The sequence below is a fragment of the Bombus pyrosoma genome, linkage group LG6, assembly GCF_014825855.1.
Source record: "Bombus pyrosoma isolate SC7728 linkage group LG6, ASM1482585v1, whole genome shotgun sequence".
In the NCBI taxonomy this organism is placed as follows: domain Eukaryota; kingdom Metazoa; phylum Arthropoda; class Insecta; order Hymenoptera; family Apidae; genus Bombus; species Bombus pyrosoma.
In genome coordinates, this window is record NC_057775.1 from 47,803 (window position 1) to 64,900 (window position 17,098).

General features: G+C 32.1%; 2 protein-coding genes across 4 annotated transcripts in view; one reads left to right on the forward strand and one right to left on the reverse strand.

Annotated features, from left to right (window-relative positions):
* Nucleotides 1–15: 15 nt before the first annotated feature.
* LOC122568200 (transmembrane protein 53) lies at nt 16–4,112 on the reverse strand. The gene is made up of 5 exons (XM_043727658.1): nt 3,255–4,112; nt 2,283–2,490; nt 2,047–2,199; nt 1,702–1,827; nt 16–1,579 (listed from the first exon to the last, which is right to left on the reverse strand). The coding sequence occupies exons 1-5, from the start codon at nt 3,467–3,469 to the stop codon at nt 1,301–1,303; spliced, it is 981 nt and encodes a 326-aa protein (XP_043583593.1). The 5' UTR covers nt 3,470–4,112; the 3' UTR covers nt 16–1,300.
* Nucleotides 4,113–5,329: 1,217 nt separating this feature from the next.
* LOC122568823 overlaps nt 5,330–17,098 on the forward strand; it is a 77,233-nt gene continuing 65,464 nt past the window's right edge. For all 3 annotated transcript variants that reach the window (XM_043729024.1, XM_043729026.1, XM_043729025.1), the window contains exon 1: nt 5,330–5,555. In XM_043729024.1, coding sequence (XP_043584959.1) covers nt 5,345–5,555 — 211 coding nt within the window. In that variant the 5' untranslated portion in view covers nt 5,330–5,344. The remainder of the gene's footprint in view (nt 5,556–17,098) is intronic.

The window sequence follows — 17,098 nt, forward strand, 5'->3', positions numbered from 1 at the left end:
AAACAACAAATCATGTATACTTATCAGTCTTTATTTGTAACTAATCGACAGATCAAAATATATTTATATATTATGTATATATATGTGTTTGTTGTATTCGTGCGCGCGCGCACGTGATGTGTGTGTGTGTGCTGTGTACTTTATGTAGAGACATAACATTATTCGATAAGGAGAGATACAAGAAAATTCCTCTGTTTCATTGATACTTAATTACAACCGCAATTAAATTGAAAGCTAAATCAAGACCAGCTTGATCCTTTTGTGCGAGAACTTTTTTACGTCGAAATTGAAAAATCGTCGAGATTTCAATTAATAACGTATATTTCTTGTGCGCACTTCGATCACATCAACAAGCGTCTAGGTTCCTAATTTCCAATTTTTCACCTTAATTCGCTGTCAAGTGCATCTAGAGTTTCTATTTCAATTCACTATACGAGGTTACGAAATATTTCAAACATGGAAATTTGGGGTGTATTGCAACATTATTCCATTTACTTTCTGGAAAGTCAGAATTGTACTTGCGTATACTTGTACACTGTCGAATGACTACTCAAATGTGTACTTTCTTTCTTTTATTCTCGAAAGGAACGCAATTGTGTCGATTTGTGAAGTTCAGGCACATTGACGTTCAAGAACACACAGCGAAGGAAGAAACTGGAAGATACGAAGGAAATACCAAGCGGAAGTAGAATAAGTATAAGAGGACAAAAGGAAGAAAGAGAGGTCGAGCTCAGTTTAGTTTTTAAAATTTCTACAAAAAATGAAAGATTAATTCATCTTTACACGTGAATCAACGTTGAGTTTTGTATAAACATATTAAATTGCTTAAATTTAAATTTGAAAGCATCTGTGCTGTAATGTTTAAATATTATCTATATATCATATTTGTGCGTGTAAATCTATTTTTAAATGATTTATATTTTTTATAATGATTATTTAACAACAAATAAGGATAACAGTATTTGATAAAATATATTACAAACAAAATTATTCTAGTAAAAATTTATTTTATATGAAATGCACTTTTTTGAGTAGCTGACACTTTTCACTACATATTAATATCAATACGAATAAGAAGATTCTCGTAATGATGTCAAGACTCAACGCTGTATAGAAAATGCGTGTTATATATTCAAACATACGAAGTTCGACGATGAAAATCAAACAATACGCGGACCCTCTTAGTCTTCCAGTTTGTCCATTTTTGTTTGCGTATAATCGTACATGTAAAATTGTACGGAACACGACTCTTCCATAGATCATATTGCTACTCTATTATTAATATTTTATTTGTTTTTTTCTAATTTAACTTAGTAGCCTCATGAGGTAGCACAACTCTTTTGGTAAGACTTGGCATAGTGACGTAATTCCGGGAATTATTTTCTATACCGTGATTCTGAGGCAATTCCAGGCATTCTAAATTTGGTGACGTCAGGCATTCGTGGATGAAACTACAAACTGTATTTACGTAGGCATCACGATAAGTAGCATAATGCTTGACGTGCGGAGAATTGGTGAAAAGTACCAGCTGCACTCGTACACCACGTTCTGCTCGTCGACTGGCGAATTTCTCTACGTCCTTGAAATACGTATAATATATAAGTTATATAATATATAAGTTCATATAAAAGAATAAAATACAAATAGATGTAGCCTGCTATGGATTCTTGCAATTAACTATTATGTCAAGGATATACATACCGCTGCCGGAATTAAAGTGTCAGCATTCGAATAAAGAAACAATTGCGGCCAAGAATAGGATTCTTCTGCAAGACCGATCGGGTTCGTTTGCACTGGATAACCACGTCCAAGGGCGTGAGCGATCACCTAAAGCAAGATTTAAATTGGTAATACTAATAAATTCGATACAAAAGGAATGTAATGTCTAGACTACGGACTTTTATTAATTAAATTTATATTTTTATGAACACAACAAAGAAATGGAACCTAGACAGGGATTTGTTTCATCCACTAAATATTATATTTAATTATTAAATTTCGCAAAATGTATAAAAATCCATAGTCCAGTAATATCTTTATTAATACCTCTAAAAACCAAAGTATAGAGAGGAAGATCGTAATGAGAAGGGACATTGGTATGTTCGTAAGTGGATGTCCGCCGATGATTGCGCTAATTGCTTTGAAAAGAGCGGTTAATCTTCTTTCTCCCGGTGCACTATCAAATATCACTCCTTTGACCTAGAATTTCAATGTTAATGTATATTATGTAAAGCAATGATGTAGAGAATGTTGAAAAGGTGAAAGGTAACAGTATTTTTTACCTTAAGCGGTGAGTTAGCTTGTTGCATTGCAAGGCTTACATGTTGATATAGAAACGCGCCGCCGTTACTGAATACATGGAAGAATATCGGGTGTTGATCTAAACTCTTGTCTGTGATTACCTGGATCAACCGTTTGCCAATATGAGGCATTTTGTCTCTTCGCCAAAATAGACATTCTACTGGTGCCGTGTATCGTAGTGTGATGCAGCTTGAGAAAGGAACATTATTTATCGATATGTATTAAATAATTTGTAAATCTCTACTATATAGAAGTATATAATGTATTTTATAGATTATTAGAGTATCGTTCGACTTATACTATATTATATCCGAAAACATTGAAATGTACGGATGGTACAATAAATTACTTACTATAAAAGTATTTCATAGAAAAATAGTATAAACATAAATGCATAGAATATATCTTCTATTATTGATCCAAAATAATGTTTATGATTAATTAATTGTTGATTTGTGTAATATTATATTATTATATGTTCAAGTAATTGTAAAATACGATGAGTTATTGATTGCTAGCGATAAATTCTAATAATACAACAACATTCACTAGGAATTCGAATAAATAGAAAAATTCATTTCGGAAGTCAAATTCTAAATTGTTATTGATTAAATAAACAAGTATCGTCGGCATGATATTGCCGGCATTTTCTACTATGTCTTATCAACAGTTTCATGAACTACATGACACTTAATTCTACATTTTCCTCAAATATTTTGTCATAAAAAATACGCGTGTACAACGTATATCCATCCTCCTACTTCAACCCTTGCTCATCAAACTGTTACTCCACAAAATCTATCATCACGGACCATCGCGTAAAAACTATTATCTATATTCTCATCCTCAATTTCCAGTTATACGAAACAATGAAAAAGCAAGAAGAAAGAAATTAATCGGAAAAGAAGAAACAGTTAAAAGGGGGGAGGGTTAGTTTTGCAAAACATCAGTACCTCTTCTCTTCGTAAATTGCGCTGTACTTGGCCAGATATTTGTCTTGACAGCCGGCCCATCCTAGTAGCACTATTACCGGTCGTTTGTCCTCCTTGTAAACGAATACGAACTCTTCACGTTGATCCTGACTACCGGTGGTTAACGTTGGATCCTTCGGAGACGGCGGAAACGACGGGAACATGATGTAATAGTCGAGGTCCTCTTGATTGCTCATCTTTCCTGCTTCTCGTTCTCCTCCTCGTGAGGATGCGAGAGAAAGAAGGAGAGAAAGAAACACAGAAGGTGAGGGGGGCTGCAAGCTAACGGGGTGAGGGAAAAGGTTGGGAGGAGGGGAGGGAAGAGGGAGTTCGTAGTGGTAACGAAAGGGAGGACAAATCACCCCTCTACCGCGAGGGATCCTCGTTCCGAGTTGAGCTTGCGTCGCTGTCGTAGTCGAGAGAACCGAGCTGCCAGAGGATCGATATCAAAGGCTCGTATGGTTGTATACCAAAGTTAGGTGTCACGAATGAGGACGTCGACGTTTAACGTTGGCCTCTCTACGTGTTTTTTATTTCTTGCTGGACGTCACCGTTGACGGGACTCTCCATTAGTCGAATCTTTACCGATCGATAGCGAATATCGATTTCGGCCGATGTGGACCATACATGATAGCTGATAATAGACTATCGAGATTGGCGCTGAGGTTCACGATACTGCGGTGCGGATGTAATGTCACGTTATACGTGTGCAAAAATTTTATGCGTTTTAGCTGACGCGGAATTTCACAGCTAATAGTGGTATCATATGGAATTATTAAGTTGGATCTTGATAGTTATAGATATCGTCATGGTAATGTAAATGGATTGGTGATGATAGCAATAATGTATTATAATATGATGTGCAACATCATGGCAATAATGTTAGTTAAATGTTTAAATAATCGTTGATTAAGAATAAGAAATATTTCTTGTGTTAACATTTTTTACGTTATACATTTTACAAAGACAAATTTTGTAGTTACATGTGTACTGTAAATGTAGATTATGTAAAAAATAAAGTTACTATGAAACGTATAAAGCAGAATTGATGGCATTGATTTGTTTTTACTCCTATGGCATTGTTGCGCAAAATGACGTATTATCACGATGGGCGAAATACGGATAAGTTATAAAGTAAGCCTAACTAATCTTATTTATAACCTAATATTCCATTAACATTTCTTTTACTATACATATATTAGTTTTAGATTTGGAGGGTTGCGAATTCTTTGAACTCTTGTGTCAATGTTATCGATACAATGTAGAATAAAACTGGAATTCTATTAATGACAGTACCAAATATTATAACATATACTTAATCTCCAGGTCTTAAATTGAAATCTCAAATGTACACTACAAGACTGCAATAACTGATTTCCAGATATTCTAGAATTCATGGATATTAAGACCACCAGGCCTCAATCATTTAAAAAATTCCCAGACTCTAAATCGCAGACGCCTAGATTCCAGATTACCAACCACAATCCCCCAGATACCAAATCCAGGCCCTAGATCTTAAAATTATCAAACCTAGGTCTTTAAGTTCCAATTAAAAACTACCTCAGAATTTCTAGATCTTAGTTTTTAGACCTCACACTCATAGATTTAAACTTTAGTATCTCTAAATAACAGAGTTTAGAATTTTCAAAATTCAGAGCCCTGATCTCAGAATCTTCAAATTCCAGAATTCTCTTTGATAGTACTAGATTTTAATTCTAACCGCTAGGGGTGTTACAATCCTAATTTTATTCTATGTTCAGTTGATAATGTTGGAAGCCAACCCATCAACGAAGAAGATTCATTCAAAGATTGTATTGTTTATTACAACATACTATGTATTTTCACTGGCAAGGTGTAGCTTGTTAGTACTATTTATAATCCTATTTTATAAAACAATTATTTAGCAAAATCAGTATTATTCTGTAGTTCTCTACGGAAACAGTTACCACCTTTTATCTGCTTTGTCGGTACAGGTGAACATGCTTGAATAGTGGTGCCCTCTGTTCAGATTAGTTTATCCGGAATATTGTCAGCGAGCAGGCGCTGGACCGCTTTCTGAGGCTGCGTGCGAGATGAAGAGCGTAAGGCAGAGAAGGACCGAGATTCAAACTCCAAATCTAACGAGGAACTCTCAGAGCCACGAGAGTGGCCGCGCGATACGGCACGGGTGTTTGAAAACAGCCGATAACAGTGTGCATCGCGCCATGTGTACCGAGAAAAGTGCGAATTTCCTGTGGCTCCTTTGTTCCATATCGCTCTTCTGTGGATTTGTTCTTCCATACGGTGAGTACATGGATCAAATTCGATAAAACCTTATCGTCCTCAGGAGTTGTCATTAAAAAATTAAGCCACCTTTTAGTAATATAAGCAGTAATTGTTCGGCGACAAATGTTTTATTTTTTTCCTTCTTATGGTGGCCACTAGTTACATTCATTTACGATTTATGACAACAATGTGAAATTTGTGTGATTAAAAGCATTTTGATTACAAGGAGAGCCATGAATATGGAGTTTGACATTTTTTATAGAAAGAAAATAGGAGCTGTATAAAAATTTGTTTAATAAAATCGTTTTATGTGAATATGTTATAGATATTAGTAGGTTAAGGCTGATTTTAGATTAATGTTGATTAATAAGTAATACTAGGTTAACATTGATTGTTACTTGAAAATTCTTTAATACGCTATTGTTCAAACATTACATTGACAGTGATATTTGTGTCTATTGTTTTGGAAGGTTTCCTTCAAGATACTTTATTACTTGGACTGTTTTTTAAATACCGCAGTACTGTTGTTTTTACATATGTGATAGTATAAAATTTGAGTAGAAATAGAAAATAGACATTTTTAATTATAAAAGAAGTCTTCTTCATATAAAATACTTTCACTAATATTCATTTACTTTACCAATTCTTGTATTTGATTCGTATTTCTTCTATTTCTGTGATAGAAATAGAAAGAAAATTTTTCAAATTTCGAAATAGCAAACAATATATATCAAACAAATTTCATTAATTCTAAACGTTATATTTTTCGTTTACTGAAATAAACTGAAATAATGAAATAACGAAGAAATTACCAATTATAAAAAAACAAATTCTTCTTTAACACGATTATCTTTTTTTAATTTGATTTTTTCATATTTTTGCGTGTAGCTTTTTTAAACAAACTTTTCAGTTTTATTATACGAACGAAGGAAAAGACCAGATTCACGCATGCATACAAAATAGAAACTACAAAATGATAGTAAGTTTGTCAATTAACGTAACGAACAAGGGTGATGTTTAATTATGAAACAGTATCGTGTTCCGTGTTTCATTCATCTATTTCTCGACGTTGAAATGCGTTTATGATGTTAAACAAGAATCTCTTTTCGAGGGTCGCACGATTTCGTCTTTGAAATCATCATTGAACCATCATCGAAAGTAACCCAAATAACGGATTGCTATTTCGAGGGAACCAATTTCCGTGCGGATTTTCCATTTGAGCTACTGCTCATGGAATTAATGACTTAAGATCGATGTATTTCAGATGGCTATAAAAAAACTGATTCATTGATATTCACGTTTTAACCACGCGTTAAATTTGACAAATATGATTCAATAAATTTTGCAGATATTCATATAAATACATATTTTTATGAATGTTGCTGATAAAATATAACCCAGGTAAAAATTATTTGATATCGTTATAATGAGTATTATATTTTACACATTTTTATATACTATTTATATCCCGCACATCTTTGCGCCATTATATTTCTCATATATATATAAAAATTCGCAGTTTAATTATGAGAATTTTGTGAAGATGCACAGTGTTCCGAATAGGTAAATCAATTGAACAAAATTCATATTTCGTTGCTTACATAGAAAATATTAAACATTTATAAATAACTGTTATACTGAATATTCAATGTGTATAGCTCTACCTGTATGCTATCCATAATTCTATATATAAAAATATGTCTTGGAAAAAGTTAACTTCTTTATCTTTTAATAATTCTATTAATATATTTAGTTTTGCATTGTCATGACAGTGATGGAAAATAAAATATTGTCTTTCCTCTTTTCATTCTTTGCTATTGTTATAACAAAAATAAATCTTTAGAAATTGGGTTTTTGACGAGTGACGAAGCGGCATATTCTGATTAAATAGAGAGCGTTTCAAAAGGAATATTCGACGACGAAGAACGGTCGGAGTGTTTATATCGCTTCAACCATTTATTTTTCATTTCTTTGTTTGTGAAAGGTGTTTACGTTTCTACGAAAAATCGAATTTGGGTAAACGAATTCTGACATTCAGTGGCTTACGTGGAAAGTTCATGACGTTTATTATTGTTAGAACATTCTTTCGATGTGTACATTCCGATGTGTGTTACAGATATAAAGATCACGATGTACTGAAATATTTAGTACTTGACCATCTAATGCAGCGAGACATAAATCGTCTTTAGTTTAGTCCTTGATCATTATGACTTTATAGACTAAGATATGTATATATCTTATAAAACATATGTAGTAAGTTGCCTTTTATTATAATAATTTTATCATTTTCATTAATATATTAGTCCATTAAAATGTTTATTTTTTCCTAATAAATACAATTCTGTCTTAATACAACTTTTGATATCATATATTTTGATATACGTATACGTATAATAAAATCTATTTATGAAATCAACAGTCGGAAATATACTTAAAGTTATAACTAAATCTATTTAGGAAATGTATAATCTATTTCGAAAAAAAAGAAAATACTCGGACGACAGTTTAACTCGTTACCTTCTATTAAGAGATTAAGGCATTATCACACATACACAGCGATTGTTAAAAATTATACAAAAATTATCTTCTGACGGATGAGAAGATTTCGTAGAATCTGGTTAAGGCTACTTTGAAAGTCATCGATCGCGTGCGCGTTGCGAAATAGTCGAATCCGAGTGGGACTGTTCAATCGTAGGCATAATCCTCCGATGAAATGTTGCAAATTGTACGGTAATCATCTTGTCAAGCTGTTGAGTTGTTCGCACGCGCGGTTGTCTAATATGAATTCCTCGGAGGTTCGGATGACCTTTTCAAAACTCGTGCACCGGCCTGTCAGACGCAACAACGACTCCCTTTGGTATATTATGTGCCGTAATACGTGGCAGCTCCAAACGACGAATGAAATTCCAGGCAAAGTGTACTCCGGAGAATATTTTATCGTCCTCTGAACGCCGTGAAATACGAAGAACAGCTATTTTATGCAGTTTCGGCATGCATCGCTGCCTCGCGCCGCTCTTACCCCACGTTGGAAAATATCGTCGATAGTCGGCGCCTTGTATCGGAACAAGAATTCTACCAGGGATCTAACTGAACCGGCTCGATATCTCTTCCAGCTACGAAAAATCCTTACTACCACCGTTCGCTTACGACGCGATTGGATAATCGTGTTTTAAGACTCGTTACGCCCAATTCTTTCCGCGAAAATCGGAAGCTATGAGTTTCACGCGACTACCTTAGCTTCCTGTTATCTTATATTCTGATATTAGGTTGACTTCGATGGAAAAGTGTTTGTGAATTTGACGAGAGTGGAGGTTTCGTGTTGAATAATTTCGTTTCGACTGTTACGTTTGATTGCTTAAGATATAATACTTTTGTTTTGTTGAATTTGGTTTACTTTGTTCCTGTGTCGTTCGTCGTCAGTACAATCCGTAATATATCTTTATATTCTTTTCTTGTAATGTCATATTATTAATTAAATCCTTATTATTCAAACTTGATATTCACTCATTATCCAAAGGGTTTCATTCGCACTCGTGTGACAGGTTGTTACTTACTGAAATATATGTTTTTCTGTTACTCTTGTAGTATTTTTCTGACTATTGCTGCTTTTTCTATGTCTTATTATTTTTATATTATTACATCTGTTTTTATGTTTTACTTGTCGTGTGCTTTTGTCACGGAATATCGTCATACAAACAGTTATAGGCTGATGTCCCTTTAAAGTTTCGAAATATTTTCTACTCGGACATGTGCGACAATCGGCGCAATTTTCAGTAGTTCATCAAACATTTCGCGATCCAATGATGGCAACTGTTGACTCGCTTTCGTCTTTGTAATTAGCCTGTCGATAATTAACTCTCTTAATTTTCTGTTTTTCGCAGGGCGTTGTTTGCTATAATGTCTGTCATCATCGGTCATCATTATCGATGCACAGGATAATACAAATTTCTCAGTAGGTCACTGATCTACTGAACTATCAGAAATGTTTCTGTTAATAGCAAATCATAGAAACGGACATTCGAGAATATTCGAAACTTGCAAGTTCACAAGTGTATGTGTATTCTGTTTCACGTACAGTGCATTCTTCCGGAAACTAGCTTTAATTATTTCGATTACGCCGAATAAAACGTCGCAGCACGGTCAGCTGTTTGTTTATGTAATTCGCACAGGACGTATCGTTTCCTGTCTGATTGATCCTGTCCAAAATACCTCAGTCGTTGATTTATATTTTAATTAAATTTTGTTCTACTTCGTTTTTTGTGACTTTTATTCGATTATAATTTGACAATTATGATCAATGACAAATATGATTATAATTTGAAAATGACAATTTTTGTCATGAGAAGTTAATTGGAAGTTTAGATAAAATGTTGGGCGAGAGAATTAATCATATTGTTCATTTCGTTATTATTTTTGAAGAAAATCGTGAAATAAATAATTGATGGGCTCATAATAAAAACAATCCATGTTAAATTAGCTAGTATTAGCTAACTTAATATTAGCATTACTAACTAAACTAGACAATTAAATTATTTATCACGGATACGAGCTCTTCAATTTTTCAATGTCTTCGATAATTCTGATTTTAACATTTTTTCATCATACAAGCTATTATGAAGGTATTTCGATATTATGATTTTCGACGTTTCAGCTTTTTTTTATTCTAGTGGATTTTAATGTAATCTGAGATAATACCGAATATTAATTAAAAGGATTTCTCCCTCGTATCTAAATTGTGATTGATGTATCGCATAGCTGCAGAAACACTAAATATCAAATCAGAATTGTTTGAGGGACAGCTTTTCAAATCAACGGTGCGTGCTTTGCATAATTGCACGCTCTTCTGCACCAGTCCTATCTGATACGAATGCGAAATTCAAGAAGCTATCCGCATTTACTCGCCTGTTTTTATAATCCTTTAAGAATTTTTTCATCCAAAAGAAGATAAATTTTGCATTACAATGGATGCATAAAAAATAAACCAAGAACGCTAGTAATAAAAACGCCACATCACTAATAATGACAATTTGTCGATATACGAACTTTAAAGTTCAAAAGTCTTCAAACTTCACAAAATACTGCATATTTTTCACAGAATCTTTTTTATTAGGTTTTAACATCGTGTTAACTGCGATTATATGATATGTTGTTATTAGCGACGATAATGAAGACAGAGAAGATGTTAAATTTTAATATAGGACATCGTGTCTTTCAGAAAGCGGCAAACTGTCGAACTTTTACTGTCACTAAGATCTTCATTTAGAGTTTCTTTAACTGAAACTTTAACCAATTCAAATTCTGGAATTTAGAACAAGCTTTTGTATATTTATGGCGGTATAATTTGTCAGTTGCAAATATTATCCACATAGGGTCCATATTATCCATATATTATCCAAATATCCATAAAGGGTCCGATTTAGGAACTGGATATGTATGTGCCAATTCTAAGTCTCACAGAACATTATCAACTAAGACGTTACACAGTATTCAAAAAGGAATAATCCTAAATCTTATAAACTGTAAAAATTATCCTAAACAATGTTTACAGAGGATTAAGAATACTAATAATAAAAATGTTCAGTTTTATAATTTATATATCATTTACAATATTCGATCTTTAAAAGATAAAAAATATGCAAATTTTGCAGAATGTTATCAATAGAAGAATTACATTAAATGTTAGAAATCATAGAAATACAGATACAGAAATATGTACATAGAAATGTATATGGAAATATAATGTCGGAAATTTGAGAAATCATTATAGACAAATAAATCCACGTTGCAGATAATTTTGTTCTCATACATCGCATTCGGGTATTTACTTGGTTACCGAGTTCCAAGAGACAAGAACGTCTCATTACTGTCGTTTGACATCTTTCGAACTTGTATATTCGTTATCCATCGTCTCATTAATGTTTCGCGAGTCCCAAGAAAAGTTATTCTTAAGTGAAGCAGGGGAGTCAAGATTAGATCGAACAGTTAAGCAACCCATCTGGGATTGTCGGGCCGAAGTGGGTATAGCTGATCGCAAATAAGACGATAATAGGGGTCGAATGGAGAAGCGAGTGGCTCTGCCACAGATCTTAGTATTTTCTTCGATAATGGAAATTGAAATCTCAACCACTTCATTCAGATTCAAACGAAAGATTCTGCGGTTTCTTTTTGTCTAGAAAAATTGATTTCGAAATGTTACATATTTCATCTCCTCTTTTCTGTGAAAATATCGATGTCAGAAGTTCTTCTTCAGCTTTATATAATATTTCCAATGTTCCATGAAAAGTGGACTAATTCTCCGATATCTTGGAAAAAAGCTGGGTTCTGATAAATTTTTTCACGGGAACTTGTCTTTTATTTTTAATCTATGAACGGAGAATTTTATAATGATTAATTTAGAACGTAATGGATGAACTATGGCCAGATTATTGAATTTTTTGACTGATTTTTATTTGCTAACGGCTTTATTATAGATATTTTGATCCGACGATATTAATTGAAATTTTTATGGTGTATCGAATATTTCAATAAAAGCAAATTAAATAAATTGGAGTTTTATTTTAAAGACTGTGAAGTAACTTATGTTTCCTTTTTTTGTTATGCGTTTTTTATTATTATTTTTTTTATTATATTTTTATTATTATATGTATTCTTTACCGGATTATGAAGTATTTAAAATAAAATATATCGAACCTTTTATTTGATTCTAAATACTAATTTTCTAATTCATTATATATAGCAGTTAAGTTATCATGAAATTCGTATGATAAATTGTTCTCGCTTTTTACGTTTATCATTTCCAACAAATTCATATTCCTTTCATATTTAAAAACTTCTCATTTTATTCCATACTACATGCAAAATTAAAAAGGTATTTAATTCCTCCTGGCGAACTCATGAAGCGATTACATTCAGCAATTCCAATCCTGATAAAATACACATTTCAGACAGAAATATAGCTTGTATAGCACACAACTGAATTAATTCATTTATCACCAGTTAAAGAAATACAAAAATAACAAAATATTTGGGAACGTTAGAAAAGTTGTCACGGGGAAAAAATCAAAAACATTTAATTCTTACAGGAAAAAGAGATGATGACGCATATTTCTAATTTTTTTTTATAGCAAAGCAATTTTAATATTCATTTTGTATCTCATCCATTGCAATTTTCAAAATTTAATACGTTATTAAGTAATTCTATATTATCGAAATTGTCCATATGATTGATTTCAAGATTAAATACCTATTCTCTCCATTCTTATGATTATCTAAAAATTCGAATATTGAGAGACTTTACTGTTAACGATATGTGTCTTTAATTTGTCAAAAAAATTCATAGAGCTAACGTTTTTACTATAATGCTTTATATATAAGGAATATATGTAGATTTCTGTGACTGACTGTAACTCTCTAAAAGGGTTAAAGCGGCGAAGATAAACGGAACATCCTGTTATACACGTCTCGAGTCGATTTAACGCGTTAAATCTATCGACAATGACAAGAAAGAACTATCCATTCGTTCCCGTCTTGCGAGTATATCAATCCTCTTCGCTGTATTGCTCCTTTTATTAATGGCGTTGCCAGTGTGGCAACGAATAAGACGGAGGAGCGAAGAGGATGGAATAGAGAGTCATTTGAACAATCGAAAACGGCAATACCTATCGCCAGCTTTACTTCCTGATTCAATGTTTGTCGGAATAAACATCGGAGGTTGGAACTTGGATCACGTGGATTTTTGTTACACACGAATCGCAGTTAAAGCCAGAAATACGTGGATACGCTACAGAAAACAGCGTGAATGAAAATGCTCGATGGAAAGCGTAAGTCGACCCGATGGTGCGGAAAAATCATATTTTTGTCCTGCGTCTTCTGGTATAATCCTTTTTCCGTCATTCATTTGTCTCATTACTTTCTTTGCCTGGCTTAGATTTGAAAAATTGTCCTTCACTTTGTCTGTTTCATTTGAAAATTTTTTCCTGTAATTTATTTAGTTCGTCCTTAAAAATCGTTATTTGATTATACATATATATATATATATATGTGTATATATATATATATGTATGTATATATATATATATATATTAATATTCAACGTATTAACGAAATACGAGTTTTAAGTAATAAATAAATTATGAATATTTATAATATATATATATATACGTAATAATGTAATATATATACATAATAATATATATACACATATTGTATATGTTACTATGTTATCAAAATTGTCTTACCAAACAGATTTTCGATGAATTTGTGTCTTGTGTTATTGCATTACTCGGGCTTGAAATATGCTTCCTCAGAGAAAGATTCTTCGTTTTTAACGTTATGTTTCGTATGTCGTGTATTTTTTTTTATTTTTCTATTCCTTTATTCTTCCGAACTTCTTTTCGTGAAAATATCCTGTTAAGCTTCTTTAAGATTTTAACGCTTCCAATTCTTTGGAAGATGACATGGAACATTTATTTGAATAAGAAATGGATCTTTAGACATTAGTAGTTGGTGTAAATTATTACAGTGTATTCGCCGCAAATTAATTGTATTACATCTGAGCGACAAAACGCACGGAGTTTACGTGTAACTGGTAATTCAAGGATGAAGGTAATTCGACGAGAAGTTAGTACGTCGCCTTATCTTACTGAACCTGTAGCAAACGTGATTTGGGGTGTTGTTGAAATATTCCTTTAAATTGCTTCTGATAAATTTATTATGTATTATGAAATTTTTAATCATTAGGTGTAATAAATTTCGAAATACTATTCTTTTAAATTCTATATTTTATTCTTTCCCGAAATAATTATTTTTGTTTTAAAGGAACATTATTATCTATTTGCAATAGATAACTAGAATACCTATTTGTAATGGAGTACCTATTACAAAAAAATTGATCAATGCAATGTGATAATATGATGATAAAATAAGATATTGACTATCACTCGAAATACGAGATAAAACTTGAGAAATGTATAGATGCGTAATTTTTAAATTAAATATAAATATAGAAAGATAAGTTTTATTCTTTTTGTATGATTTTAATGATTAAGTGATAATAGGTCGACGGTCAGTTTTAATAAATCAAAGTTACCCACGCACTCTACATCGTATTTCAAGGTAAATAACATTTCACGGAACGAGAATAGAAGATCTGAATTGATGATGAAGGTACCTTTTCTCGACGAGGTCGATCTTTCATTGTGGTCTCTCCACTGCCTTTCCAATGTGAGCGAGCTGCTAGCAGCCGAAATCTCGCGAAATTAGCAATGTAAATTCGATATTCCTGATCTACAGGACGAATTCATCTTTGAACGTATTGTTCACGTACTCTTTCGATCAGCTCTTTAAAGGTCAGCTGGTTCTACGTGGAATCAAAATTGCGGTTTCAAATGGAAAATAATAGGAAACGATTGTTCGATTCGAAGTTTAAACTTCTCTGTAGCTTCATAATCTGAATAAAATACTGTTATGAGTCTAAATTTCTTTCAAAAAAAGAGATTTAATCTCCTCTAATTCATCGGTTAATTTTGTTGATTTATGCAACAAACTTTCAGTAAGCCTCTTAATTTATTCTTAATTAATGTGTTAATGAATATCGATTGTATTACAGCCAGTCTGTGCGTTAATGATGCGTGCTGATGTGTTTTTGCATCAGCCATGTAATCAATAAACGCAAACCATAGCTCGATGCTAAACAATGGGTACGTTTTCCGTTGTATTTTACTGAGATAAATTAAATAATCATTGAATAATGATGTTATATTTTGTACATATAATATTATTCAAAAATACATGCATAGGTACATGTGATGAATACAAATGTACTATTATTGTATTACATGTTATACAATTATATTATAGTATCGTAATAAAAAGACAACATTTTAAATCAAAATAATGTAAATTTTTGTGTAAATCAAATTATTAAATTGTATTAGATTTATAGTCTGGTGATTCTATGTATATATCGTTATGATAGTAAACGTTGCTTCTAATTACTAGCTCATTATTTAATAATTATTACCAATTCACCATTAATTTATACATATTGGTAAAACCTATATATATTGTTACCAGAAATCGGACCAAAACATCCGGATATTGTATGCATATGTATGTATGTATATACTGTAATTGACGTAAACGTATCTTGATTGGAAGAAATATAGACAACAAAAAATATTATTAAAAATATTAAAGTATACGACGCTTTTTTCTAAACCTATTAACAAATTTTAAGACTCGTAATTAAATAATAATTCACTGTAACTCAATGCATGATAACATTTTGATTAAGTTTGTTTCGTGTTGTCAACCGGAAAAAGTAGTTCGAAGAAGTTACGTTTCACCGTGTGTATCTGATGAAAAAGCTTGCTTTTAGCTCTATATCCGAGCCGTCGTTGAGCTTCGGTTTGCCGTCTTAAGCTACGAATAACTTGGCGGGAACTCTGTTAATTTTTACGGCACTCTACAAACTGAATGACCACAAGGAAATACTAATTCCCTCTCATTTGTCTCGACATTTTCCTATGCTGAACGTAATTAGTTCTGCTATTATCGTGTTGGTTGACTTGTAAATTAACATTAACCAAAACTTCGCGTTACAATGCTTTAATCTAACGTCAACACTATGTCTAAAGCATACAGATCACTTTTACGAACAACCCTGTTATTCCTTTGTTTTCCACATTTTGTAGCGTATGCTGATTGCATATTAAACTTTAGGATGATAAAATTATAGCATGTTTATTATCTGGAATATAATATCAGTATGATATGGTATTATTAGTGATATTCTATTGTTTATCCCTACAGGAGCCTTGATCCTAAAGTTCTATTAAATAATATTTCTTAGGAATACAGTGACTTCAAATTGTAATACAGTGCCCAAATTACTTTTTTTTATACATATTGTACAAATAAATGAAGGAAATAGATACAGTGTGTAATTATTAAATAGAAAAACATACTACACACGCCTATATGTTACTAATTGTTTTAAGTAAATCTAGAAAATATGTACTTCTATGTTCTGTACATTCTCTGTTCAAATATGGTTGAACGTTGATCACAGATGTGGAACTTATCAAATTTTCTGTTATTTGTAACATTATTAGTTTGTACATCGCTTAAAGTGTGTGATATTGTTGGTATCGAAGGAGTTTCTCAAATTCTCTAAAGACTTTAGAATTCTGTATACTTTCGTAACACTATAAGACGTTTTGGACTTGCGATACTTTCGATACTCTAAGAATTTCGTAACCTCTGATGCTGTTATTTTTCAAATTGTAAATATTTTGTTTGTACTTTTTCGATCTTTCATTCGGGGTTCTAATGCTCAAATTTTACGTGTGCTGCACTGTGAGCTCTGTCAAAAATATTAATACAATAAAAGAAAGTTATTACTCCTTTTAAGATTATTTCAAAGAATCATTAAATAATGTATCATGAATTAACAATTTTCTCTTTTCTAACAATCTCTTAAATCCTCTAAAAATTCCCATTACTTTAAACAAAGCAGTATATTCAATAAAATCCGAGTTTTCCTTTAAAATCAGGTAACT

What these genes read in the sequence shown, in the direction of transcription:
- LOC122568200 (XM_043727658.1), bottom strand. Translation starts at nt 3,469, where the DNA reads ATGAGCAATCAAGAGGACCTCGACTATTACATCATGTTCCCGTCGTTT. An exon ending in AAGCTAACTCACCGCTTAAG is followed by an intron (nt 2,200 to 2,282) that starts GTAAAAAATACT and finishes TTGAAATTCTAG; the next exon opens with GTCAAAGGAGTGATATTTGA. An exon ending in ACACTTTAATTCCGGCAGCG is followed by an intron (nt 1,580 to 1,701) that starts GTATGTATATCC and finishes ACGTATTTCAAG; the next exon opens with GACGTAGAGAAATTCGCCAG.